Source organism: Alligator sinensis, unplaced genomic scaffold (assembly GCF_000455745.1).
Source record: "Alligator sinensis unplaced genomic scaffold, ASM45574v1 scaffold1021_1, whole genome shotgun sequence".
Classification (NCBI taxonomy): Eukaryota; Metazoa; Chordata; order Crocodylia; family Alligatoridae; genus Alligator; species Alligator sinensis.
In genome coordinates, this window is record NW_005842185.1 from 1,317,432 (window position 1) to 1,343,741 (window position 26,310).

Below are 26,310 nucleotides of genomic sequence, written 5' to 3' on the forward strand. Positions count from 1 at the left end.
CCAGGTACCAATTGGCTGGGGCCCAGAAGCTCCTGAGAGCAAGTAGCCCTGAGCTACTTGCCAGGGTGGCTTTTTATACTGCTGGGACCAGGACAGGGCAGCTTTTTATACTGCTGGGGACAGCACAGGTGCTGGCCCTGGGCTCTAGCTCCCCCTGGCTGCAGATCCGGGAGGAGCCGGGCAGGGTTATTTTGCCCCAAGTGGCACTATTTGCTCCTCAACAAAGCGCATGTCCAAGCACATACAACGAGGCAAAAAGCCCTGGCTCAAATTTGCACTGCTTCTATTTGAGCTGCTGCAAGCGCATGTGCTTGCATGTGTGGATGCGCCCACATAGGGCTGACCTCAGGACTATGAAAATGGTAATAAGATCATTCTTCAGGATTTCCTGCAAACAAAACTGACTCCTTCTCCAGTAAAAGGGAATATAGGAAAGACAAACTGATCTCTTCCCTGTTTCCTGCAACAGAAGTTGAGGAGTCCAGCTACTTTTTACTTTCAACCAAAACAATCAAGTTACCATAGCCTACATTTTTGTTTTCCTACAACCTTGGGAAGGGCAGAACGCTGAAGAGTAAGAGACAGGGGTGGGTGTTGTGTGCTATGGATTGAAGATGGGGAAAATTCTGGTATTCTTAAATTGGCTGATTAGTAGGATAATTTTTATAAGAATACACTATCTTGCATTGTGTTTTTATAAAGCAACTAGTATTTAAAAAATGTCAACCATTTGCCTTAGTCAAAGAAAGAATAAATTGTTCATAGTCAACTAACATGTCAGACATTTAGAAATATTAATTTCATATCTGCCACTACCAAAAGATTCTGTGTTTTGAGGTATGTTCCAAACCTTATTCACAGAAACAGAATATAGCTGGAGATCTCCGTCCTAGAAATTGCAGCAGTAAAACAGAAAAAGAGACAAGGGAATGTCTTCAGGTGATGAAGAAAAATAAGCATGACAGAAGACAGATGGCGCAGACATCTCATAACTGAGGCAGCCAGATCTGGATCTGGCATATACTATATGTGTTTTGAAACGTCACACAGCAGTGTTTGGAGATTGAAAAATAATCGTTCATATAATTGTCTTTTTTTTCCCCTCTCTACACATCGCCTATATCTTGTAGCCTGAAAGCAAATGTGAAGCTGTAACCCTGTAAAGAAAGGAATGTTTTCCTGACTGATTTTGAAGAAACGTAGTGAGACACTCAAATTTCTGCAAGGGAATATCATAGATTTTATAGTGGGTTTCAAGAACTCTAATTATAACTTCACTTCTACTCCACGCTGTTTCAAAAATTCTCCCTTTTGGCCAAAAAGTTTTCGTGCTCACTTCTCAGCCAAGGGTAATTAGAAATCTGAACAAAATGCAGCTGTTTTTCTGTTAACAGAGTGAGAAGAAAAATATACTCCCTCTTTCACCAGTCTCCTTTTCATATAAACAAGATAGTTAGTTTATAAACATATCAAAAACAGCAAAACTTTACACTTAACAAATGGCTCATCCTCAAAGACAGCAGTCTGAAATTTCTTTAAAATTAATGAAGGCAGAAGCTATTAAAAATTCCCTTTCATGACTGCACAGTAAACACATTCTGGATGTTGCTATTATTTCATTTGAGTAGATACAGAGTGGTTCAATACAAAACCTAAAAATTATCCAAAAGCTTTCCAAAAATTATCCAAAAGCTATTCAGTAACTGGAATAATCTTTTAAAGACTAAAAATAACAAAGAAATTAAATGCAAATCTACATATAAACATATGTATGATCTTTTGCGTTTAATGGTAACAACATATTATCTATCTATATTATAAAACTATGTATCTATGACTTGTACATTTCTAATTTAATGTGCAACACAGATATCTCAACACTGCCATTCAAGCCTCAACAGTTGCATTTCCTGTCCACATACTGCCCTCTGTGGATGAAAACTTCCTGAATTTGTGCCTGGTGAGTCAAAGCCGCTTCTATTGGCACAGGCATTGAAAAGAGCTAAATCAGACATTTTATAGATATAAAACCTTGTTAAATGAATGTCAAGGTTTGAAGTCAAGCACTCAAAAGTTAGGGCTGTCAATGCATCTTCTATTATGCCTTCTGTGCATTTGCATTATGGTATAATCTCCTATCATTTCCACAGAACTCTTGCCTCATCAATTAATGGATAGTTATTCAATATTTCTTTTTTATTCAGTGTATCACCATAACTCTTCTTTACCACACCATTCAAAGCCTTCTCTGAAAACAAATTTATTAACACATTTCTGTGGTGTGACCACCAACATTAATGAAGTTATCTGCACAGAAATTCTGCACAAGTAGGTATTATCACCCCCTTTTTAAAGATGGGAAACAGAAGCACAGAGAGATTAAGGTCAAGATAGTTTAAAAATGTCCATTAATTCTGAGTTGCCAAACTGAGACAAATGTCTCACACAATTTGGCTGACTATCGAGTATTTCCATAAAATGGGAGTAGCCAACCTGCAGCTTGTGGGCCACAAGTGACCCTTGTGTGGCTGCTAGTATGTGGCACATGGCAGACTAGGGAGGGGACAGACAGTCTAGTAGCATATTGGGCAGGAAGTAGAAAGTAGAGCAGCAGAGTGGAGTGGCACAGGAAAAATGCAGGGATAATATATGACATGGCTGCCAAAAAGGCAGGCCCCCACTGCCGTACAACATTGAACGGTCAAATGCAAATCCAACTGCTTCATGTCCAGTTGTGGGTCCTCAGACCTCCTGTACATCTGGCCTGAATGACCAAAGCCTACAGGAAGGAACACACACCTAAGTGGCTCTTCATAAACATTTCAGCTAACATGATTTGGTCATATCACACAGGAATTTGTGTGGATAGAGGCACATGTAGAATCCAATAGTCACCTCCGTTAACCAGGACACAACCCTCTCTCATTGCATTCCCCATAACTTCTACAGCATTGAAGCAGGGGCCCTGCTGACAACAGCCTCATTCACTATCTGATCCTGATTCATTTCCTAGATACTACCCACTGTGTCAAAAAAGGGCTTGTGTAATGTAATAAAGGACTATCATAATGCACAAGCACAAGGGCCCCAAATTGAGGTCACATGGATAACTAATTTCTGGCATTTCCTAACTACTGACTGCAATTTTAGTGTTCTTATTTACCAGTTTTTTAGATAGGATTTCCTCATTTTTCATTTCCTCCTCAGTGAAAATCACTTATCTCCTTTGCATTCACACTACACCAGGGGTGCTCAAACCTTGGTCTGCTTCCCAAAAGTCTGGAAATTAGGCACTGGGAAAGCAATGGCAGTGATAATTGCCACTCCCTCCAGATTGGCCCCATGCCACTCATCTGGCCTGCAGGGCCAGAACATTGGCTGCCACTGTTTTGGCAGTTTTGTCTATCTCCTCCATGGGCCGTCAGAGGCAGCATGGAGAGCACAGGAGAGAATGGTCATGTCTACACAAGATGCTACGTTGCTGTAGCAATGAGCTATGGCAACGTAGCTCATCGCTATGGCGACAGTGTCGGCAGGCATGAACCATGACACTGATGCTACTGTGCAATAGCTATAAGCTACTGCACAGGATCTTGTTGCTACTGCACGGTAGCATCAGAAAAAACCTGTGCAGTGCCAGGACTGGGTAATATGGTAGAGACCATGGAAGGAATTCGGTTCCCCTTTCTGTACTATTTGGCAGTTTTGGCCCATGTAAATGGAGCATGATCAGTCACACCTACCTGGTCATGTCTGGAAAAGAAGGAAGCAGTCCATCCCATGTTTTAGCACAGTAGCTGTGTAGTTAGGGCATTTGCCCAGGAAGTGGGAGATCCAGGTTTTAGGACTCCTTACCCAGAGAAGGGTTGTACCAAGATAATAGTATTTTCACCTTACTTTTTAGCATGTCATTACAACAAACATTGCTTCTTTGAAATGCTTGCTGTTTTTTTAAATTTCTGTACTGCTAACATCTTGAGTAAAGCTGGATAAGAGGGGCAATCGTGAACAGTGGGTGTGTCTACACAAGGCACTACTCTGCAGTGGTTATTAAGCATTTATTTAGTACTTGTATAATCAAGTACTAAATAAATGTGCAGTAACCGGAGTTACTGTGCAGTAGAGCCAGCGAATACCTTTTTAATGACGCTACTGCGTAGTAGCCAAATAATACTGTGCAAGAGCATATTAGCACTGTTGGTGCTGTGACACACTGCTGTGCAGTACTATTTGCCTACTGCACAATTAGTGTCGCATGTAGTCATGCCCAGTGAGAGTAAACTGCTGAAGAACACTACTTGCTGTACTAAGTTCAGTGCTTTATAGAAAACTATCCACTATATCATTCCTGAGTGTGCTGTTGGCCACATCTACATCAACGCATTCCAATTCCTTGTTGCATGAACAGGAGGTGGAAATATTATTCTCCTGTTACTATGTTCATGTCCTTGCTTCTTGCTATGAGGTACTTCTGGAGCTCCTTTGCTTTGACTTGGCACTGGAAACAGATCTGGAAGCTCTGTCTCTTGTCTGCTCTATGTCTTCCAAATGTGATTTAGTAAGTGATTTCCTATGCTCCTTTTATTTCAGCATTGAGACTGAAGCCTAATAATGGAAATTTAAGGAGCAGATTTTAAAGTAGCACAGGTGTCCACAGCATACACATTTAACACATCTGTCAATGAAAACCAAGTAGCTGCATGTACCTATCGCCTAACAAGCAATGGGGCAAAACAGCTGTGATCCAGAGTGCTACACATCACTGAAACTGTACTCTACTGTCTATATATTTGTATAATGCTTTTCATAGACATCAGGGCTGGAAGGGACCTCGGAAGATCATCGAGTCCAGCCCCCCGCCCAAAGGGCAGGAAGTCAGCTGGGGTCATAGGATCAAATAGGCTTATTTGTTCCAGACTAATTATACGTACGTTTAACCTGGTAACCACATCCACGGTTATACATACACTTGTTCCCTGGTTCACGAGGAAGATGACAGCAAAGCAGAATGTATTTGGGTGAAGATCAAAGGTGAAAGATATGGCACCAATACAATTAGTTGAGATTTATTATAGACCACCTAATCAGCTGGTAGATAGATTCATCACATCTTCAAGCAGGTGATAAATCTATCCAAAAGCTATGGGATGGTATTGATGGGAGACTTCAATTTTCTGGACATCTGCTGGAAGAACAATGCATCCAAACAAAATGTCAAGCCAGTTTCTAACTTATGTGGAGGACAACTTTCTCTTCCAGAAAGTGAAATTAGGGGATCATCTATCTTAGATCCTGTCCTGACCAACAGGGAGAAGGAGAAGGTGAAAGTCATGGGTATCTTGGGAGGAAGCAATCATGATACGACAGAATTCCAGATCCTGAGACAGGGAAAACATGAGGTCAGAAAAATTAGGACACTAGGGGCACCCATACACGTGATAGATCTCTGCTTCGATGCATGCTAATTAGCACACGTCAAAGCAGACTCGATTAATCAAGTCTGCTGCAAGTCTGCTGGAGCGTGTCAATTAGCACTCTCCAGCAGCCTCTGCATCACATGTATTCAGCATCCCCTACATTTTAAAATGGCAGCGGGGTGCTTTAAATGAAGCTTATCGAACGAGCTTTAGTTACTGCCATTTTGAAGCATGGGACACTGAATACATGTGATGCTGTGGGCGCTTTAATTAGAGCAGTTCTCAGAGCCACTCTAATTGAAGTGCCTCCCCCCTCCTCCAACCCAGAGCACATGTATAGACGTCGTAGATCTCAAAAAGGTGGATTTCATCCGACGCAAGGAGTTAATATGCATGGTGTCATAAGAGGATAGATTGAAGGACAAAGGTGCCTAGAAGGACTAGGAGCTTCTATGGGGAACAGTATTGGAGGAGTAACAAGACACTGTCCCAACACAATGGAAGCACAAGAAGAATGGCAAACCAATGTGGCTGCACAAGAAGCTTCTAAACTGCCTCAAATGCAAAAGGAGAGCATACAGGCAATGGAAAAATGGGCAGATCACCAAGGACGTGTAGCAGAAAATAGTAAGAACCTGCAGGGACAAAATCAGGAAGGCAAAGAGAAAAAATGAGCTGCACCTGGTAAAGGAAGTGAAAGACAACAAGAGGTTCTGGAACTATGTTGGACAGAAAATAAGGACCAAGGAAGCTGCGGGTCTTCTGTTAACAAGCCAGGAGGAACTCCTAACTGAAGATACAAAGACGACAGAGCTAATTGACAGCTACTTTGCCTCAGTCTTCACAAAAAAAAATTAAGCTGCCAGATACCTAATAGGAATTGGGTGACAATTTGATTCAGAGATTTGGCCCAATTCTGTGACTGAATCTCCGAATCCAAATCAAATCAAGGGACCAATTAAAAGGTCCGAATCAATTCGGACAATCCGCAGTGGCTGCAGCAGGAAGCTGCAGCTGGACTTGGAGCTGGTAAGTAGGGGGAGGGGGCAGGGGGCTGCGGTAGGGGACCATGGGAGGACCCCTGCCAGGCCCCTTACCCTGCCTGCTCCACCAGCCCTCCCTGGCCCCTGTCCACTCTCCCAGCCCCCACCCCCCCACCTGCCCCAGCTCCCAGTCCTTTAAAAAAAAGCCTGCTGGGTGGGGGAGCAATCCCTGCTGCCCCCCACTGCCCCATGCTGCATGGGGGGCTCCGTCACAAGCCCCACAACCCTCCCTCACTCCCCCAGCCACCCCACAGGTGCCCTGCCGAGGCCAGCTCCGGCCCTTTAACAACAACAACGAGAAAAGCCCCAGGACTCACTGCTCCTGCGGCAGCCTCTACACTTCGGGGGCTCATGCCCCCCCACCCAGCAGCACCCAGTAAGTTGGAGCTTTTTGTTTCCAAGTGCCTGGACCTGGGGCAGGCAGGGCAGCCATTGCCGGGGCTGGGAGAATGGGCAGGGGATGAGCCTAGCCTGGGTGATACGGAGATTCAGCAGCAGGGCAGGAGTTTCCTATATGCAATGCAATTTTATGTAATGCGGATAACTGGCTCAGTAGCTACGAGCAAAGGGTAATTATTAATGGGTCCATGGCAGAATGGAGGAAGGTTTTGAGTCGCCAAGGTTCTGGGTCTAGTGCTGCAAAATGGCATTTATTAACTTCTTGGATGCTGGCATAGAAAGCTTCTTGAGCAAGTTTGGAAATGACATGAAACTGGGAAGGATTGTGAACATGTTGGAGGAGGTGAGTGCAATTCGGAAGGATCTTGACAGATTGGAAAGTTGGGCTAGAGCTAACAGGATGAAGTTCAGTGTGGACAAATGCAAGGTGCTACACCTTGGAAGGAATAATCAAAAACACAAATACAAAATGAGGGACACCTTGGCTGGATGGCATTTCTATGGAAAAGGACTTGGGAGTCTTGGTAGATCACAGACTCAATATGAGTCTGCAGTGTGAAGCAGCTGCACATAAAGTGAGTGCCATTTTAGACTACATCAATAGAAGCAGTAGGTGCAAGACACGGGAGGTGATAGTGCCTCTCTTCTCAGCACTGGTTAGGCCTAATCTGGAGTACTGTGTACAGTTCTGGGCTCCATATTTTAAAAAGGACATGGAAAAGTTGGAGAAGGTCCAGAGGCAGGCAACAAAGATGATCAAGGGCTTAGAAGGTAAGCCGTACAAGGAGAGGCTGAAGGCATGTTCAACTTGTGGAAAATGCACTTAACAAGGGATGCATGATAGCAGCCTTCAAATACTTGCAGGGCTGTCATTAAGTGGGAAAGCACCTTCTCTCTCTTTCTGCAAAAGATGCGGACCAATGGCTTTAAGTTGCAGCAAAGTAAATTTAGATTGGATATCTGGAAAACCTTCCTTACAATACCTGCTTGCAGATGTTTAAAAACCCCAAAAAACTCCCAAAGGCACACTTTACTGGAAGCAGCAGCACGTTACTTCAACATGGCTCTGCAACGTCCGTATAGACTGGGGACTTCAACGTAGCTTTTTGGCACTTTTATCTAAAAGCTGATTCAATCAGCTATTAGGTAAAAGCACCAAAAAAGCCCCACTGACGTGTCTGATCTATACAGAGGTCGGGTGAACCGGGTCCAACTAACACGATGCCTCTTCTGGGCATGTGCTGGGACTGTGCTGAGTTTAAACTAAAGCTCCACTTTTTTGTGTGTGTGACTGTAAGCAGCCTGCTAAAGTAGTGAGGCAGTGAAGCAGACTTTCAGGAAGGAATTATACCCCATGGTCAGATTGGTACAGACTGTGGGGGTTTGTGCCTGCCTCTGTAGTGGGGGGTGTGACTACTGGGACCTCATGAGCACATATTGACATCATTTTATAGAAGCAGAGCATTGGCTGCTGTGGTTCCTCCCCTTTACCTGTGGCAAGTTAAGGCATTAGGTTTATGTTGCATGTGGGCTGATGGTGGTCTTATGTAGAGCTTAGATTATTGTTATATGAGATGGTTTGGACAGGGATGATCCCGTCTCAAGCAGAGGGTTGGACTAGATGACCACTGGAGGTCCCTTCAAGCCCTACTTCTCTACAACTATAGCCTATGTTTTAAAGTTAGCCCTCTCCCCAGCATATACTTTATTTAGTTGTTCTACTTGGACATGTCCCAGTGATTTGTAGTTTACAAAACACATGCTGGTACACTATTATGGATCTGACAGGCACAGAACAATGCATGTTTATAGTAGCAAATTAGTAAGAAGTGTCTTACAGATATATTTAAAAAATAAGTGATCCTAATGTAGTATTCTTAACTATTGTTTGGATTGAGATGCTAGACAGTTCAAATTAGAGTTTCTTTAGTAGGAAAAAAAAGAGTTCTTACAGACACAAAGCATGAATTGCACATGTTTATTAAGAAAAATTACTATTTAAACACTGAAAAATAACACATTTACTTGAACATACATAATCCATAAAATCATACAGAGAATAAGGCTCCACACTTTCCAATCAGAATTTTTTATTTTAAGGAAATCTGACCAAAGGACTCAAGGAGTCATTTGTGAATTAACACGCCAGTTCATTAAGATAATTAGTGCCAGATTAATATAAAAAACTAACCATACACATATTGAAGCAAAACAAATATTCAGATATTTCAAAGTAAGTGAAATGTAAGCTGATGGGGGGGGAGGGGGGAAACAGCCCCAATTTGTTTCTATTAATAATCTTTCATCCTCTCCTTCCCTTATCTGCTTCCCTTTTATTACCTGCCCTTTTACTTTCATATATATATATATATATATATGACTCTGTTTATATCCAGACATCTTCTGCAGTATTGCCTCAACTTTTTTTTGGAACAGCTCTCAGTGACATAAACTAGTTTACAGGCACCAAGTCACTTACATCTAATTTTCTTAGAATGCCTACATTTCCCCCTTTCAGATAGACTAAGCTTTCTGGGTCGCTTTTATGGAACATAAGTTAAATACAACACATTAATGTGAACAGTTATGTTCTATTCAGTGTAATGTTATCCTGCCAAGGCAATGTAATTTTCTGTAAAGCTAAAGAATGGTTGGGTTCTTCTATAACATGAGATTTCTGAGTGGGAATTTCAAGATGACTCCACATAAACTTAACTCCCCTCACTGGAAAAGTTAAGACACCAAGCATTAAGCACTTCTGAAAATTCCAACCCTGCTGCAAGCTTCCAAATGACTTCTTAAAACTTTATTAAATTTATATAATAGAAATCAAGACATTTCATACTGTTTTGGAAAGCTCATTTTAATGTTATGGTTGTGTTTCCAGTGTTAACTAAAACACCACACATGCCCATATCAGATATCAGTGAAAACTTGGTTAAATGCTTACTTAAGGGTTTAAAAATAAACCTTTGATCCCTGAAACAACACACCAGACAATAAAACATTTAAACTGAAAGTAAGTCATCTCAGAACATCGCCATCATCCCAAGTCCTCCTTGGATGCTTAACACCACTTAACAAGAGAAAAAAAATGTGACTGTTTATTTAGACGCAGTAGAAAATCCCAACTATGCATGAAGAAAAACCTGTCTATTTACAGTAAAAATACAGCTAAGCAATAAGAGCATTTATGCTTTTTGTTTCAGTGCCTTTCAACAGAAACATTGAGACGAAGTGATCACATTTATTTAATTTTGCTTTAAATGATGCTACCAGTTTGAGATCTCCTACACTTTCAAATTGGGAATTATCACTGGAACGGGTAATCTCACTCAAACTGGAAAAATAGTTGGTAAGGTCTTATGGGTCAGATCCAGCAAAGGGATGGAGGTGGGCAGTGCATGCAACCTAGTTATAGAATCAGATCCTTTATTTACCATATCAACTGAAAATCTCTTTAGCCTGCCACTGGAAGACAGAAGTGAAAGCTGGTAAAGGTAAAGGTCTTCACACCATTCCATTTCCAGTGTGAAGTTTATTTAGCACTAAACAGATATGTTGCATTACTGGGGACCCAACAACAGCAACAAAAATTGCACTACTCGGAACAGACGTGAAGAGTATCATGTGGTGAAAAAAACGAGTTTAATTCTAATATATAATTTTAGACTTTCAGTAGCAATATTCACCTTTTCTAAACAGATGAGTTTTAATTAAAATTGTACTCTAAATTTAAATATCAGTAATTTAATTTGATAAGAAGTACCTCATGGTATTGCTAATGTAAGCTTTATAACCCCATTTAATACAAGTCAAATAGGCTGTCAAGAAAAAAAGCAAGGACAAGGGTGTTCATCTTATTGGTAAAAGTATCAAAACACAGAATGGGCAATGCTGCTTATTAAAGTACAATTAAAGTACATTAGCTTGTTTCTATAAAACTTAGCAGATGATGGAAAATATGTACTAAACCTAAATTCAGTGATTTCATCTGTACTATTATGAACTTTTAAGAAGTTATGTAGCATTCGGTCTGGCTTGGTGAATAGTAGCAATGGTTCATTATCCAGTCTCTCCCTTTCCCAGCTTTTGGGTACCAGAACTGATTTGCAGGCCAAGTATTCATCATCAGAAGTGTGACTGATGAAGTACTTCATGTCACACAGTAGTGATCTATGTTCAGTTAAGAAGCTGTACTGACTGGTTATTAAAAGGCCATCACCTTTGCCCAGAAAGATGGTGGCTGTTACATGAAACTTACCGCTTAAGGAAGTTAAGCCCTTATGGCTCTGTAAAGGTTACAGACCCCTTCCCTCCGTAAGGCAAAAATAGTGCTCTGAGGAGAAATTTCCGAGTAAGATTTGAACCACATATAAAAAAATTATGATGTTTCATCCTCTTGGCCAAAAACCCCATGCTATACCAGGTAGCAACAAAGCAATGACTACGGAAGAAAAGAGGTTCACTGCGTTGTTGTCTAGTATAGGTTTTCCAGATATGTGCTCTGAGTCTTTTGTTTGGTGGTTGACAACCATGCCAATACGCTTGTCAAAACCTGGGGAAAGAAGTAAATAGAAGGTAAACATATTCAAATTTTGCAGCTGTCTTAATTGAGAGGAAACCTAACATCAAGTGTATGTTACTTCCTATAAGTGCTTAAGTTATGGCTTCAAACATCTATCTACTTAAAAAAGATAAATTCTTATTTTACATGAGCATTAATACCCTAATTTTTAAAATACACACACACACACACACACACACACACACAGTTCTATAATACTGTGATAGCAACAAAGGCTATTAAGGTAAGCAAAACTATTCCAAGAGTTGTCATGATAAAGATGATGTCACTGAACAAACATATAAATGGTTAGAAATGTGTATTCCTACCAAAAAAACACCCAATGCTTTCATATCCAAAAGTTACTCCATATCACAGCAAATCTAACCCTGAAATTAAGCCCATTAAATATCTTCACTTCCACAAGGGTATTACATTAACTGGCTGTATAGCTCTCTTTCCAGTCTATGTGGCCCCTGGTCTGCCTCTGTATAAACACTGTCTTTCCTTATCAATGCAAAGGAAAAGTTAAAGTGAGTGGGACAGCATTCTCCTTATCCAATCTGTTTGCTAGGACAAATGTACATTTTAATGCTGGCTCAATACATAGTGAAGGATTCTATTTCTGTGGGGAAGAACCAGCATCTCAAAGTAAGCCATTATATTGTTTGCCAGTACCGTTCTTTGAAGTTTCTGAATATCTGTTAGTGCCCTGTATGTTCAAAGTAATGTTAAAATTCATGTTGAGCTACTGTTTTACTGAAAAGAGATGCTTAACACACCAAAAGAAAATCACACAGCTGCCTTGAAAGCAAACAGTTGAGAGTACTGCTTCTTCCCTAGCACTTACTGAACTAAAGCCAAAATGAGTTGTCAACAGTAATAGAAGCATTATCTTAAAACTTGTGATAGCTTAACACTTCCTTAACACCCATTATAAAAGGCTAAATCCATACATATTCCTAAACAGCCCATTAGCCACACATTAACATTTTTTTTCTGGGAGGAGAACAGGGAATAGTCATCTCCTGCATCCATATGAAGTCACAATAAAAAAATAAAATTAAAAACCACACCACATAAGGGCTAGATTTATCTGTCCTTCATCACCTCAAGTAGTATTAAGTAATTAAGAATGGAAACTACTTGCACAATCCTATTAGGTCAGAATAAATTACCACTGCAAAACTGGGTAGCTGAAGTTTGACAGAATAACTGAAAAAGAGTGAAGTAAAGACTGTGTTTCGGCATTATAGGTGCACTTTAATTGGACAGCCATTCAGAGTACTAGGAAAGGGAAAAAGTAGACAACGCTAGAATACAGCATATTCAGGTTAAGAACTACAGGGATGGAAGGGAAGCTGCTTTTACCTTCACAATAACGATTGTTCTTCAAGATGTGCTGGGCACACACACACTCCATTATCAAATGCACTACATATCTGTTAGAGTGCCACTGGCAGAGTATGCACCCTGCACATCCCCAGGCTTTCAAACTTCCCTCTCTGTTGCCAGAATTCTGGAGATGCAGGGTAGGAGGGAGCATGTGGAATGGACACAGGCACAAAACATCTCAAAGAACATCAGAACTATCCTGCCAAAGTCAGCACTGAGACAAGAAGTTTCAACTAAGGCATAAATGTCAAGGAAAGCCACGTAATGAAAACTTTTTTGTTTAACCTTACAAATATCTACAATTGGGATACTGCTTTAGCCAAGTCAAATGTGCAAATATGCAAAAAAAAAATTTCTGTGAGCTGAACTACAGCAAGTCTTTAGATATGCTGTAATCCAAGTGGCTATTAACTGACATTTCAATCTGTTTACCAAAGTAGTTTCGGTGAAGGTCTTTGTTTCATCAATGCAGAAGGGCAGTATTTTGTCAACATTTCTCTTTGCCTCTTCAGAAGTGAGGCTTAGGAAGGAGGTATAGGTAAATGGATTATTTGATTCAGATTAAAGAAGTAAAAGATTTCTGGCATGGCATTTATGATGAATTTAAGAAAAATCATGCAATTGTGGAAATTGTATATAGTGGCTTGTAATCCAGAAACATTTTCAGATGATTTTTCCACCATTAAAAAATCTGTTTTATGTAAAAGATGGAAGAGACTACAAGATACTTAAAGATTCATACAGAGAGTCCATTGGCTAAGAAGGGAAATAGGTTTAATGCACATGTGAGAACTGGATCATGTATTGGAAGATGGACACCGAGGAAACTTCACAAAGCAAGATGGAAGTTATTTGGGACAAAAGAATGTGCTGCCAAATGCCTACTAAGTAAACCTTAACTAAAATGATAGAAAGCCCTGTTATGTTTTATTGTAGTTTATGCCAACTCTGCCATCATTTGTTCACTGCTGTCCAAACTAATAGGTTCTTCTATTTATCAAAACAGATGGATTCCTTTCTGGTTTTATAAGTATTATTTTGAACCTTTTTGGTACAGAATCTTATTAATAAGTTTTCCAACTGAGCACCCCACCCACTGGTTGAAATACCTGCAAAAGAAGAAAAGAACATATTAGCAGCTATGCCCACTATTTGAGACAAAAGTACTTGAGCCAAGTTGTGAACAAACATATACAGTGAATGAGTAACAGATCAAGATACTAAGTACACTGAGCCTAGCCAAACCTGAACACTGTAGGTCTCTCACATTCATGAGGCCACATGGTTTAGCAGTCTTTGACAATATCATAGACTTGGTCATGGTTCTGCTCTGCAAGTTCTGCACACAGTCAAGATAGTATAACACTAGTATGATGATAGGCAGACAGCAACTCATACAATTGAGGACATAACTTGATGATGATGAACTTGATTTAATTTTTTTTGTACCAGTAATGAAGCAGACTTCTCTACTTTCAGGTTGAAATGAGTCACCAAAAACTGGATCTATCTGATGGAATTTTTTCCTTTAACCAGCCCTAGACATGTCAATAACTTGGGTTAAAAAAACCTGGATCTGCAAGCACTGACAGCAGACAGTCACTACCACTAGGCTCTGGGTAAAGGCTCTCAAAACTGATGAGAGGTCTGAAAGACGAGTATCACCCAGGTATGTAGAATCTAACTTAGTAAATATTTGTTTTTCTTGCAACTTGGCAAAATTGCCATGGAAGCAGGCACCCTACAGGTCAAAAGAAGCATTCAGATAGATCTCAAAGAAACTGAAAGGAACTGGTAAAGAGTGAAACTGGCCTGAATATCTTATAAAAGTTATCTAAAATGTTCTCAGAGTCAGAATTGGTCTCAGACCACATCTTTTCTTGGGCAAAAAGAAACAGTAGGAATAAAAGCCTTTCTGTATATGCTTTTGGGGAGTTTCCTCTATTTCTCCCAGGTAAAGCAGAGTGTGCAACACCTGTACTAACACAGATTCATGAGAGGTCTTTAAAGAGGGACAGGAAATTGGGTAGAGATGAGAAGAATGGACTTTATCCACTTTCTATAGTACTCAGGATCCATTTGTCTAATATAAATTCTCAGGCACTGTAGAGAAAGAGGAGATTATTCCCAAAGAGTGGGAAAGTTTTTTATAGGAACTGTATGAAATTGACAGACTTCTTTTAAGATGCCCATCAAAGTGGTCCCTTAAAGTGTGGTTTGTCCCTCTGCTTGAAAAGATTATGTCTCTTTGATAAGTCCACCTACTTAGGTGGAGACAAAGAACTATGCTGAATTTAAGCTACAATTACTTCTTCTTTGTCACTGGCATAGCTACACTTAAAGAGCAGAGCACAACTCTGGTACTTGTTAGTGTTTTCAGTTCATGTCTGTCAGCAATAAAGTCTGATTCCTGAATAGTAAACTAGCCTCTGCATGCTGGATCTTCACAGGAATGACACTTGGACCAGGAAAGAAAGTGCATGGGGCAGGAAGTGGAGTCCACAGCATCAACTACAACTTGCAGAAACAAACGTTCTCTCTTTTTCCCCAGTGATGATGGCTTTGAATTACCTACTGCATTTCTCAGACAATTTAATCTACCAAACCAAAATCTAGAGTTCCAATTGATGAAAGTTTGGCAAATAAAGCTGGCTGTCAAGTAAGATTTGCATCCAAATACATTCAATTTTCTTTTGATCTTTATTCCTCGAGGTAAGCTTAATATAAGTATATATTCACAACTATCTCAGCCAAGGATTCAGACAAGGAATGAATAAAGAAATGTTCAAGCCTTGGAATACACCCTAATAATACCCATCAACCATCTTGGAGACAGGCAGAAAAGGAGGCAAGGATCCAGCCATGACAGTGCCATATCTGAATTAACAGTATTGGAAATTAATGAATATACTGGTTTTCACTATGCTTTCTGATAATAGGGTCACCTTGGACAGGGTGTGTGCATCTGTGTGTGTGTGATCTTTGAAAGGATATGGCAGGGGGCCTTTTTTTGCTTTGCTTTTTAAAGCCCCTCACACTTCTCATCCGACTTCATTAAAAAATCTATTTTACCTGCTTAGGTAGGGAGATGCCTTTTTGACTGCAAGGCTTCCCTTTGGTGAAAAGAAGAATAAGCAGCTGGAGAAGTATCCCTGATAGAGAGAACCTTTCCTAACATAGAGTTGCCTGGGAAGGATAAGGATCTTCTAAGTCTTAAGAAAGCTCTTTGAGACAGATCTCTCTACTTTCTTGTTTGAAAGAGAAGATTTTTACAGATGGTGTCTTTCCCTTTCTTGGGCCAGAGCAAAAAATCTTTATATAACCTCCCCCCCCCCACACAAGACACTGTTTAAAACCCTGAGGTTAGACTTTCCAATAGCTTTAGGTTATATAAATAACTAGTAGAGTTAAGAACTAACAAATATTAGAACTACTTACAAGTAAGGTGAATTCTGGCTGTGCAGAAAAACAAAAAAAACCCAGAATGGAGTATGGATAGCTTACTGTTGTGATGGGCAGTTAGGAGGAACAGAGGGAAGCAAGATGATCACAGCTCCATATGCCCTTAGATGAAATAAAGGGCAGGCAGGGCACATACTCTGTCCCAACTGTACTCCTAGTAAGTCTCCAGCTCAAGTGGCTGGAGCAAGTACAGCTATATACTGAAATGGATATGCACACCATCCCATGAAAGAATACTATATTTCTTTCTTATCACTTTTTCCTGATCATTTAAAAAACCATTACAATTCATGTAACAAACTGAGAGTAGCCTAAGATGATTTTGAGACTCTAAAAACAAAGAAGTGGAGAACGGAAATAAGATGAAAGGTAAGATTAACTGCCTTTGTTTCAGCCATCTTTTGGAAATCCATCATTGTGTTACTCCATCCATTCTTTCCCTGTTGTCAAAACCAAATCTTTAGCACCTTAAGATAATGGCAGTTTTTAAGCTAGAAAAAAAAAGAATTTTCTTACCACTATATTGCATTGTAGCTCCTAAATATGAATCAACGATTGAACCTAGTAAACCAGCTGCTGCTCCAAACATAATGATTGGCCACTGTGGAGCAGATATATCCAGATCACTCACAAAAATCTGTTGTGTAATGAAGTAAGCCACTCCTACTACTGTTCCACCAAGCAAACTTGAAATAAGGCCAATTACAGTAATTCCTCCATTGGTACCTAAATCAAACAAAAAGTTTTTATTTTTGTCGTATTTATGCTTACTGCATATAGCCTTTTACCAATTAAATATCTCAGATTTTAAAACACTTTTCAAATCCCTTCATTTGTGTGTTACATGACAGTTTATATTGTAGAAGATGTCATTTAAAATATAAACCCACACATAGTATTAAAAACAAAGACAAGACTCAGAATGGGGCAGCTTTTCAGTCACAGGATGTTATAACACTCCATTTTATTTACAACCTATGAAAAACCGTACTTATTTTCACCAAAGTAAACCTTTTTCAATATTAGCAGAATTCAGTACTGTGGATCTGATTATGTAAATGCTCTTAGAAAGAACTAGATATAGTATCAACACAAGAATATGTAAAATCAGAGGCCTCACCTATTGGTACCTTTTCCCATGTTGTTATTAATCTTGGTTCACTTTTACTCAGGACAGTGCCAATCTCTGAAGCCCATGTATCACCAGCACAGCATGCCAAAGCACCCAAAAGGGAAAGACACATCCACGATGCTGTGTAATGCTTGGAAAAATCTATTGGAATTTCACCTGGTCCATTTTCTATCATATACAACAGTGCCAGCTCTGTAGGCACACCACCATTACAGAATACTTGCACCCAATTCCTCTGCCCACCTGGAAGAAAGATAATTTAAATATTTTCATCCCTAGGAAGCTGACATGCAGCAGTTTACATCAGATGGAGACAGCAGCAACCAAACCAAATCTTGGCATTTACCTTCCTTGTATTCTGAATCTATTTGCTTCTTGGCACCTTTTCTCCATTTAGTAAGTTTTGAAGAAGTAACAAAAAACATGAGCAAGGAAGTGAAGAAGCTGAAATTTGCAACTGTTAGGATAAACCCAACCACTAATCCTATAAAGAAAAAAAAAAATCAAATGAGTTAGTTCATGCAATAATCTTCTGCAAAGCAATTAAGAATATGTTTTTATGTTCTAAAATGAACAATTAAATCTTCATAATAAACCTAAAAGATGACAACAGTGCAATCAGTCCGAGAATTACTGTGGTAACCCATGGGCTACATACAGTTTTAAAATACCCCACAATCTTTATTGCAAAAAACCCCCCACAGCTGCCTTTGCTTTAATGTTTTTCTTTAACAAACATTGATCTTCCACTAAGTATTTGTATAATAAAGAGTTTCTGAAACAACTCTCTCTTTGCTGGGAAATAGTAAGTCACCTATGCCAGGGCCACATAAAATTCAATAATAAAAACAATGCAAAAGGACATACATATGAAAATCTCTATATAATGTCCCCACCATTGTATCTATGACAAGCAATGGGAGTACATCTGTTAAGCCTCTATGTATATACTGACATTAGGAACATAGCTCTACAGTTTGGGTTGCAACATTTTTCTTGTGCTGGGGTCCTCTCTCAGGATAATCTGTAGGACTGTGCATTCCTGCTACATATAACATCTTCTAATCCAGGGCTGTCCAATTTCTGAGCAGCCAGGGGTCACAGACATTCCCCACCATACCTCATGCAAGCTACACCACGAGCCCACCTTGCTGCACCACACAGGTCCCCGACGTGCTGCATGAGCCCACCCCAACCACATGGATCCTCTAACCCACAATGCAAACCCCCTGAGCATGCAGATGTGATAAGACGTGCATCCTCCCCTCCTCTACATGGCAGGCAACTCCCACACTACACCACACTGGTGCAGATGCTTCAGAGTTCCTGGGTCACACCTCCCCACCCCCCAGCCTGGCTGGCACATGGGCTCTGTCACTCCATCATATTCAGTGGGGTGGGGACAATAGAAGCTGGAGGAGGTGGGGGGGGGGGCAGTGGCACTGGCTACAACAGTGAGAAAACAAAGTGGGGAACAGCCCATGGACCAGGAGCCTAGGGGCTACTAACCCCTTGGAGCTGGACAGCTTTGTTTTAACCCTTGTTGCCGTTGATCTTTTTTGTTCATCTTCACTCTTGCCTCGTTTTCTGTTCTTGCTGCCTTGTTTGCAATACTTCTCTTTAAGTAATTTTTCTTTGGTGTTACTTTGCACATGTGTTTTGACTTTTCTCCTCCCTCCTGCTCCCTGGGTAGATCCAATTCATAACACCTTACTGCTCTGCTCAGTGGAAAATTGCAATTTGCTGGGAGCGGAAAACAACTAGTGACTGACTCAGCTCAATGCCACTGAAGCAGAAAAGATTGAGCTGATGACCTGCAGCTCTATGCAACTGAACTGCTCCCAGAGCTGTTAACACAAAAGCAACTGGAAAGGGAAGCTGATGTCTTTTAGGGGGGCACTGGCTATCTTAGATGTAGATAATGCACTATATTTGCAGAATGTATTGAATGGGGGTTGTCAACCGGGGGTACTTGGGAAGGCCCTAAGGGGTACAAGTGGGCGGGCAGGGACATATTGCTGCCACCGACCACCCCGCACCGCCGCCTCCCAGGGGCAGGGCTGGCAGGGAGAGGGCAGCGGCACCCCTTTGTGGGCCACACAGGTGCTGCCCGGCTGGCCAGACGCGAGGTGGGGAAGGGGAAGTTTGCATGCAGCGGTGGCTGCTGCCAACCCCACCCCCTCCTCCCCCACCAAATCTGGCTGCATGCCACCCTTCCCCTGCCACCGCCCCAAGAAGGGTGGACTGACTACATGTCTCAACTTGAAAGAATATCTTTCCAGCAGCCTTATTTCATTCTGATGTCCCTGGATGGGTGAAAAAAAAGACTACAACCACCAAGCCCCCCAAAAAGATTCCACAGACTCAAAAGCCCAATCATATATACTAAATTGGGTTTCATGGCCATCATTGTGGCAGATCTGTGAACAGAACTTGCATATACTATACTTAAGTATAAACAATATCAGAATGAAATAAGTTTTAATAGCAACATTAAAATATGTAATTGCTGTAGCATGAACACAGTTGTTCAAATTGGAGGTGGACGTGGGAGGCAACATTAAACAAACATGAAGCCATGGCAGGTACTGTAGGCTTGTACACATTTCCCTTAGTTCAGAACTGAGTACGAAAGTCTTAAAAGCACATAGCCAGACAAAAATTAAGACAAATACATTGGTTTGTACCATAAACATGTCACTTACTACTCCCAAAAGAAACATACCTCCCAGAGCTCCACTGTGATCAAGACTCTTTTTTTTATAACCTTGTGAAGAAATCAGTAGTGGAAACACAATTGAAAAAAGCCAACGCCAGGGAGAAATTGGCCGTAAAGTACCTGAGAAGTTAAATAAAGTAGTTAAACTTGGCCTTATGAAAATGGTTTATATAAGAGAGATGCTAGACAAGAGTTTATATGCCAGTATGCATGTAAATTCTAAGTATAACATAGATGACACTTCCCTCACCTCCTTTACAATTCAGAAGAAAAATAACAAGGCATAAAACTAAAAATGAAGCACCTTAGGTATTCTCTTTAACACTCACATAAATTAATGCATATAAGGTACACCATTAATAAAAACTTTACTTACTAGAAATGATAGAAACTGATAGAAAAACAGACAATTATTCAGTAATTGAATGGGAATTACAAGCAGTGAAATGTAAAATCCAAAACATGAGAGACATTAGAGCCTGACCTTTAAATTTGGTAAAATGGACAAGTGCAGTTTTACAGTTAGGACATACCACACTGATATATGTTAAGGTATCTTTTTTTCATAACTCTAAAACCTCAATTTAGACAATATAAGTATTATTTCTTTTATGCCAGTGATTGTCAACCTTTTTTGGACTCGAGGCATTGGAATCAAGGAACCTCTCATTGGACCTGACACACCCCTTCATAACTTTTGTGAATTGAGTGACATCCAATTTCAAAAGCTAGATTATATATTACAGCAATGACCTCCTTGCAGAAGGGTCAGGCAGTAGGATTGAGGGATCATCCAAGCAGGGACAAGCCAGAGCCTGTGCTTATCTGCTTAGTTTATCTGCTCATCTCCTTACACCTCAGGGTACTCTTCAAAGGATCTGGCAACCCCCTAGTTGAAAATCACTGGTTTTATGTTAAGAGATGGCAGGACTACATTTGAATAAATAGATAAATGTAGAGAGATCTTTCTGGTACTTTTTCTTAACAGGTTTCGTAGTAACTATATGAACAAGTTTTAACAGTTATGCTGTTTAATGCATTTTTTATGCCAAGATCCAATAAAGAGAGGAAATATTAAGGGGGAAAGAAGACAACCTTTTCAGAATCTTTTCAGCATCCTGTGTAGATGGCGCTTTCTGCTATGTACCACATTAACATTTTTGGTATGGCAGAAGAATAATTAATTTATTAGAAATTTCATATTGCCTCCAAAACCCGTCAACAGCAAAGGCTTTAGGAAAGATCATACTATTTTATTGAAGGACTTTTTGGTGTCTAACAATAGCAAGACCTGTTTATTAGTCCACGTATTCTGAATTACTCCTACAATGTCTAACGGTCTCACTAGATTGACTTTTACATAGTAATACAATTTGATCACTATCACTATATATTTACATAGGAAGGGGTGCTTCTATTCTGGAAAGATTCTGAAAGTGTGTGTGTGTTTATATTAAAAAAAATTAGATCAGCCTTTAGCAGCTACATAACAGCTTGTCTTTTTGTGGTTTTTGCATGACTAGTATACCCACCTTTTTATTGTATCAATAATATTGATTACACTGTTTAATTTAACTGCAGTGACTGCCGATGTCATCTTAGCGAACTCATTGGGTCGTAAAGACTTCTGTCTTTGTACCAATTTATTTGTCTCTAGGACTTGCTATTTCTAGATTGAATTATGCTAATTGTTTCTCATTTTACAGCAGGGTGTGTGTGTCAAAGATACAGTCCATAGTTTTCCCCAATGACTCCTTATACTTATAAGCAACGGTTTAAAACCTCTTGATTTCTTCAGCAGTCTTCTTCATTAAATATTTTACTTTTGTGGTATTAATTGGACTTGACTCTTTTTCTTCTCTTTTTTTTTTTTTTTTTATAGACAAAAATGTAGTTAATATTATCTATTACCTTGTTACATCTATTTAAGCCAGCCAATATGGCCTTTTTTCTCACTCAGTGGGCACATCTACACGCTGCCATACAGCGATGATGCTACAGAATCATGCTTTATTTAGTACTTCCTTTTGGAAGTACTAAAGCACAGTGAAGTACGGGCAGTTACTGAGCTGTGCTCATGGTTAGATTTCATTGCTACATCGCCACAGCAGCATGCTATACCGGGGAAGTAGTGATGTGCAGTATCAGTAGCTGGTGATAACATGTAGATCCACGTAATCACTACATCGCCGTAGAACACCGTACGGAGACATAACAACATGCTATGTCACCCTAGGATGATGTGTAGATACACTCAGTTGCTCTTTGAGGACATACTTGTAGTGCCATGTTTCCCCATGAAGAACTGAAGGCTGTGAATTCTGTCGATTTTGCTTTTTTCTGCTTCCCTTTCTTTCTTCTCCTAGGCTAATTATTTTCCCTCTTTTTATTAATTTATACGTGGTGCAGAATTTCAAGAAGTTTGACCTTTTTCATTACAAATGAAAAGGACTTTGTTTTTCTTTTGTTAGTTTCCAGAATATTCTTCCAAAATGCATCTGGATAGTTTAAGCCACACCTATCAATACTGTATGTGTGTTAATGTCTGGCTTCATAATTCAATTTTCACAGAACTCATAGTTAGTTATTTATTCAATCTATTTATATGCAACCCTTTCCAAAAAAGGCTCAAAATGGCCTACAATAAGGTAACAAAACATCTTATAAAATAGGACAACAAAACAACTTGAAAAGAAAGTAGAGCATCAACATAAAACAGAACTCTCAAGCTTTTTCCGCTCTGTTATTCTTGCTATACGAGTAAATACCGAGCAAGAGTTTTGATCTTTTATCTCACAAATAATGAAACACACTGACTTGCATTTACAAAAAAAACCTAAACAAGCCTGCATGACATAATCTTCTCTACTAAGCACAACAGTATCTAGCATCTATGTTGCTTTATCCTCCATTCCTATGCTTGCTCTAGACCATGACTCTTCCCTCACACCTTGCTCTATTTTAATCTGGGCCTTATGGGCATCTTTATACATACTCTGGGGATGGAGGTGAGGGGCGCTTTAATTAGAGCAGGTCTCGGTAGCTGCTTTAATTAAAGTGCCTGAAGTGTCAGGACAGGGAGGCGGGTCCTGCACAGCCCCATACAGCCTGTTATGCCCCTGGGCCGTGGGGGCTCGGTAGCACAGGCTGCTTTGCCCTGAGCAATGGGGACTCAGAGAAACCGGAAGTGCCACCGTGGGCACTTCCGGTTTCACTTTATCTTATAAGCCGGCATGTCGGTTAGTGGAGCATGCTGGCTTGTACAATGCCAGATAACTGGGTGCAAAAAGTTCTACAAAACAAAGAAGTTACTCTTCCCTGTGTACCAAAAAGCAGCAGAAGTCATTTGGGAGATGCACAGGAACAAATCCTTGCTGTCACTGACCTCTTACAAAATGCAAGAGAGGCATTCCGTTCAGGGACGCCTATGGTACACGAGAAAAAAAAACACCTGCACAATAACAGGATTACCTGTGAAAGTTTTCCATACAAACTTGAATAGGCACGGTGCTATTTTAAGACTTATTTTAGATTAATAAGGCTTAGTATATTACTTTTGAGAAATAACAGCTGCTGATATACAGCAAAATTTACCCCAGTAAAAATACCAGTACTTCTGTATTTTGTACTTTTGATTAACGGCAGTAATAATATTATGTAGCAATACATTTTATATTATACCCACCTTGACTCAGAACTAAGACACACAGGCCAGGGACAGCAATTACATATAAAAATTACATATAACCATACAAATCACATATAAGTGATGGGAAACAGGTTCAAATTTGTAACACAACAAAAGTTCAGTGCACATAAACCACTTTCAAAATGGACAAAACCAGTTTAAGATAAACCTGGATGGGTGTAGCATCAGACTTAACTGATTTAGGTTAAACTGGTTTATTGAACTTCTGTCCCCTCCAGATTCAAGTCAACTCACAGTCCCCCAGCATCCCAGAATGCTTTACATCTCCCCTGCAAACCCCTCCCCCCCTCCACAGGGTGGGTGGGATAGCCTTGGCCCAAGCTGTCTACTCCAGCCAAGTAGGTGTGTTCCCCAATGCCACCCCCACCCTCCCACCCCATCTTCTGGCCTTGGCTACTGCAGGCACATGGCTGCATTTCTGGAATCAAAAGTGAATGCTGGTTCAATCTATGTAACTTAAACTAACCTGTGAAGATTGAATTGATTCAGCCTTGGGCTTTTTGACTGTATTTAGTTTGTAGGGCAGACTCCTTGCATATCTGCCTTGCGTCCTTTTATTCCTGTCCAGCGCACAAATTCCCTGTGCCATCTTCCCATACCTCTCTGTTGGAAGGACACCCTGTTAACCTAACCATGATTGGAGCTTTGTGTCTCCCTATTCTTTTACACCCTATGCCAGAAATCTTCTACATCTGCATAGCAGGCCAGCTTCATGTCCCTCCTATGCCTCTTTTCAGGACAGCACCATGAGAGACATTCCAAAGTCCATGACTGTCCAACCCTAGTCAAATTATTGCTTGACACCAACTCCCCAGCCAGTTATTGCCCCCTCTCCAACCTCCCTTTCTGGGTAAAGGTTACTGAGAAGCTCCAAGCATATTTGCATGCCATTAGATTCTTGAACTCATGTCAGTCTGGCTTTCATCCAGGATACAGCAGAGACTGCACTTGTGACTTTGACTGATAATCTTTGCATGATCTCCAATGATCAATAGGCACAACTGTCACCTGCAGATCTTTCTAGAGCGTTCAGTGACCTTTGACACAGTTGACCATAAGGTGCGGAAGTGTTTACGTGGCCTGGTAGCATGTGGTGAGAAGGCTGCAACCTTTTGTTCAGGTTAGGATCTGGCCACCATCATCCATGCCTCTGTTACCTCAAAGCAAGACTACTGCAATGCACTCTACAAAGGACTGATCTTGAAGAACTTGGAAACTGCAGCAGAGGCAGAACAGCTTCTGACAGGGGTGGGTGCCCAGGAGCACATATACATCCAACACTCCAGGGTCTGCCCTGGATCCCAAAAGCTTTCTGGACACATGTCAAGGCACTCATTTTGACCCATATGGCCCTAAATGGTCTTGGCCTTATAAAGCTACAGGTCTGTCTTCTCCCTTACGTTCCATTGCGACCCTTAAGGTCAGCCAAGAGCAAACTCCTGCAAGTAGCATCAGTCCGCCAAGTCTGCCTGACACAAACTTATGGGAACTCGCCCTCAGCAGCTGTGCTCCTCAGGTCTGAAAGTCCGTCCTCCTCGAAGCCGACCACAGCCTCAGCCTGGCCATCCTTCCCAAGTGCTGGGAGACCTTCCTACAGGGGCATGCATTTAGCTAACACAGCTAGGTGGGAATACTGTTTAGCGGGGTTATGTTTTCTCCTGTTTTTAGAAATGACTTGTTCTCCTAGCCTGAGCCTCTTCTGGGCAAGGCATCTAAATCAAGGGGACAAAGTGCAAAGAAGTGCCCCTCCCCCGCCAAAGGCTCTGTGTGCCGCCCAGAACGTGTCGCTCATCCTGCTCCCCGGGCAATATGCCACCGCCAACCGCCTGTGGGGCTGCGCACCCCTATGCACCGGGGGCTGCTGGCCTGGGGCAAGGGCTGCCCGCTTGGCCTGGGCGCAGGTTCAATCCCCCCATGGGACACAGCCTCAGGCAGGGGCTGACCTCAGGCCACCTGGATGAGGTGACCTCAGGCAGGCTCCTCGGTAGGGTGGCCATTGTACAGGACGTTCCGGTTTCCTGTCTTCTGTTGGTACGAAACCCGACGCCTTTACACCCTCTAATTTTCTCTTGAAAGAGAACCCATTTTTCTCTTGAAGAGAAAAACAGAAGACGTAAAGGTTTTGTATCAATAGAGGATGAAGGACAACCGGACTGTCCTCTGTGAGGGCCACCCTACTCCTCAGGGATCCCGTGATTTCCATGCCTCGGGCTCCAGGGGAGGGGGCGGGGGATGCTGGGGGCGCTGCGGGCCGGCCCTCACCGTAGTAGGTGCTGGCCGTGATGGAGATGATCCAGAAGACCAGGGAGATGCAGATGAGCAGGCTCAGGATGACCATATTGGTCATCATCCTGATGTACTCCTTCAGGAAGTCGTCCCGCTGGTAGGTCATGGGCGCTCACGCGGCGATCGCCTGCCAAGGCAAAGCGCACGAGTCAGGCCCAGGGTCGCGGCTCCGCTGCAGGTG

General features: G+C 41.2%; 1 protein-coding gene and 1 long non-coding RNA gene across 7 annotated transcripts in view; one reads left to right on the forward strand and one right to left on the reverse strand.

The window, feature by feature from the left end:
- Positions 1-15,502, forward strand: part of LOC112550705 — a 41,709-nt gene extending 26,207 nt beyond the window's left edge. For 2 of the 3 annotated variants that reach the window (XR_003094669.1, XR_003094668.1), the window contains 2 exons: positions 14,301-14,490; positions 15,272-15,502. This is a non-coding gene — a long non-coding RNA (uncharacterized LOC112550705). Of the gene's footprint in view, positions 1-861; positions 940-14,300; positions 14,491-15,271 lie in introns of all 3 variants that reach the window. The other variant, XR_003094670.1, reaches the window with a different exon arrangement.
- Positions 8,824-26,310, reverse strand: part of TMEM19 (transmembrane protein 19) — a 33,784-nt gene continuing 16,297 nt past the window's right edge. For all 4 annotated transcript variants that reach the window (XM_006026250.1, XM_014521139.2, XM_006026251.1 and 1 more), the window contains 6 exons: positions 26,106-26,256; positions 20,141-20,254; positions 17,762-17,899; positions 17,404-17,658; positions 16,800-17,009; positions 8,824-11,417 (listed from right to left, as the gene is read on the reverse strand). In XM_006026250.1, coding sequence (XP_006026312.1) covers positions 11,254-11,417; positions 16,800-17,009; positions 17,404-17,658; positions 17,762-17,899; positions 20,141-20,254; positions 26,106-26,235 — 1,011 coding nt within the window. In that variant the 5' untranslated portion in view covers positions 26,236-26,256 and the 3' untranslated portion in view covers positions 8,824-11,253. The remainder of the gene's footprint in view (positions 11,418-16,799; positions 17,010-17,403; positions 17,659-17,761; positions 17,900-20,140; positions 20,255-26,105; positions 26,257-26,310) is intronic.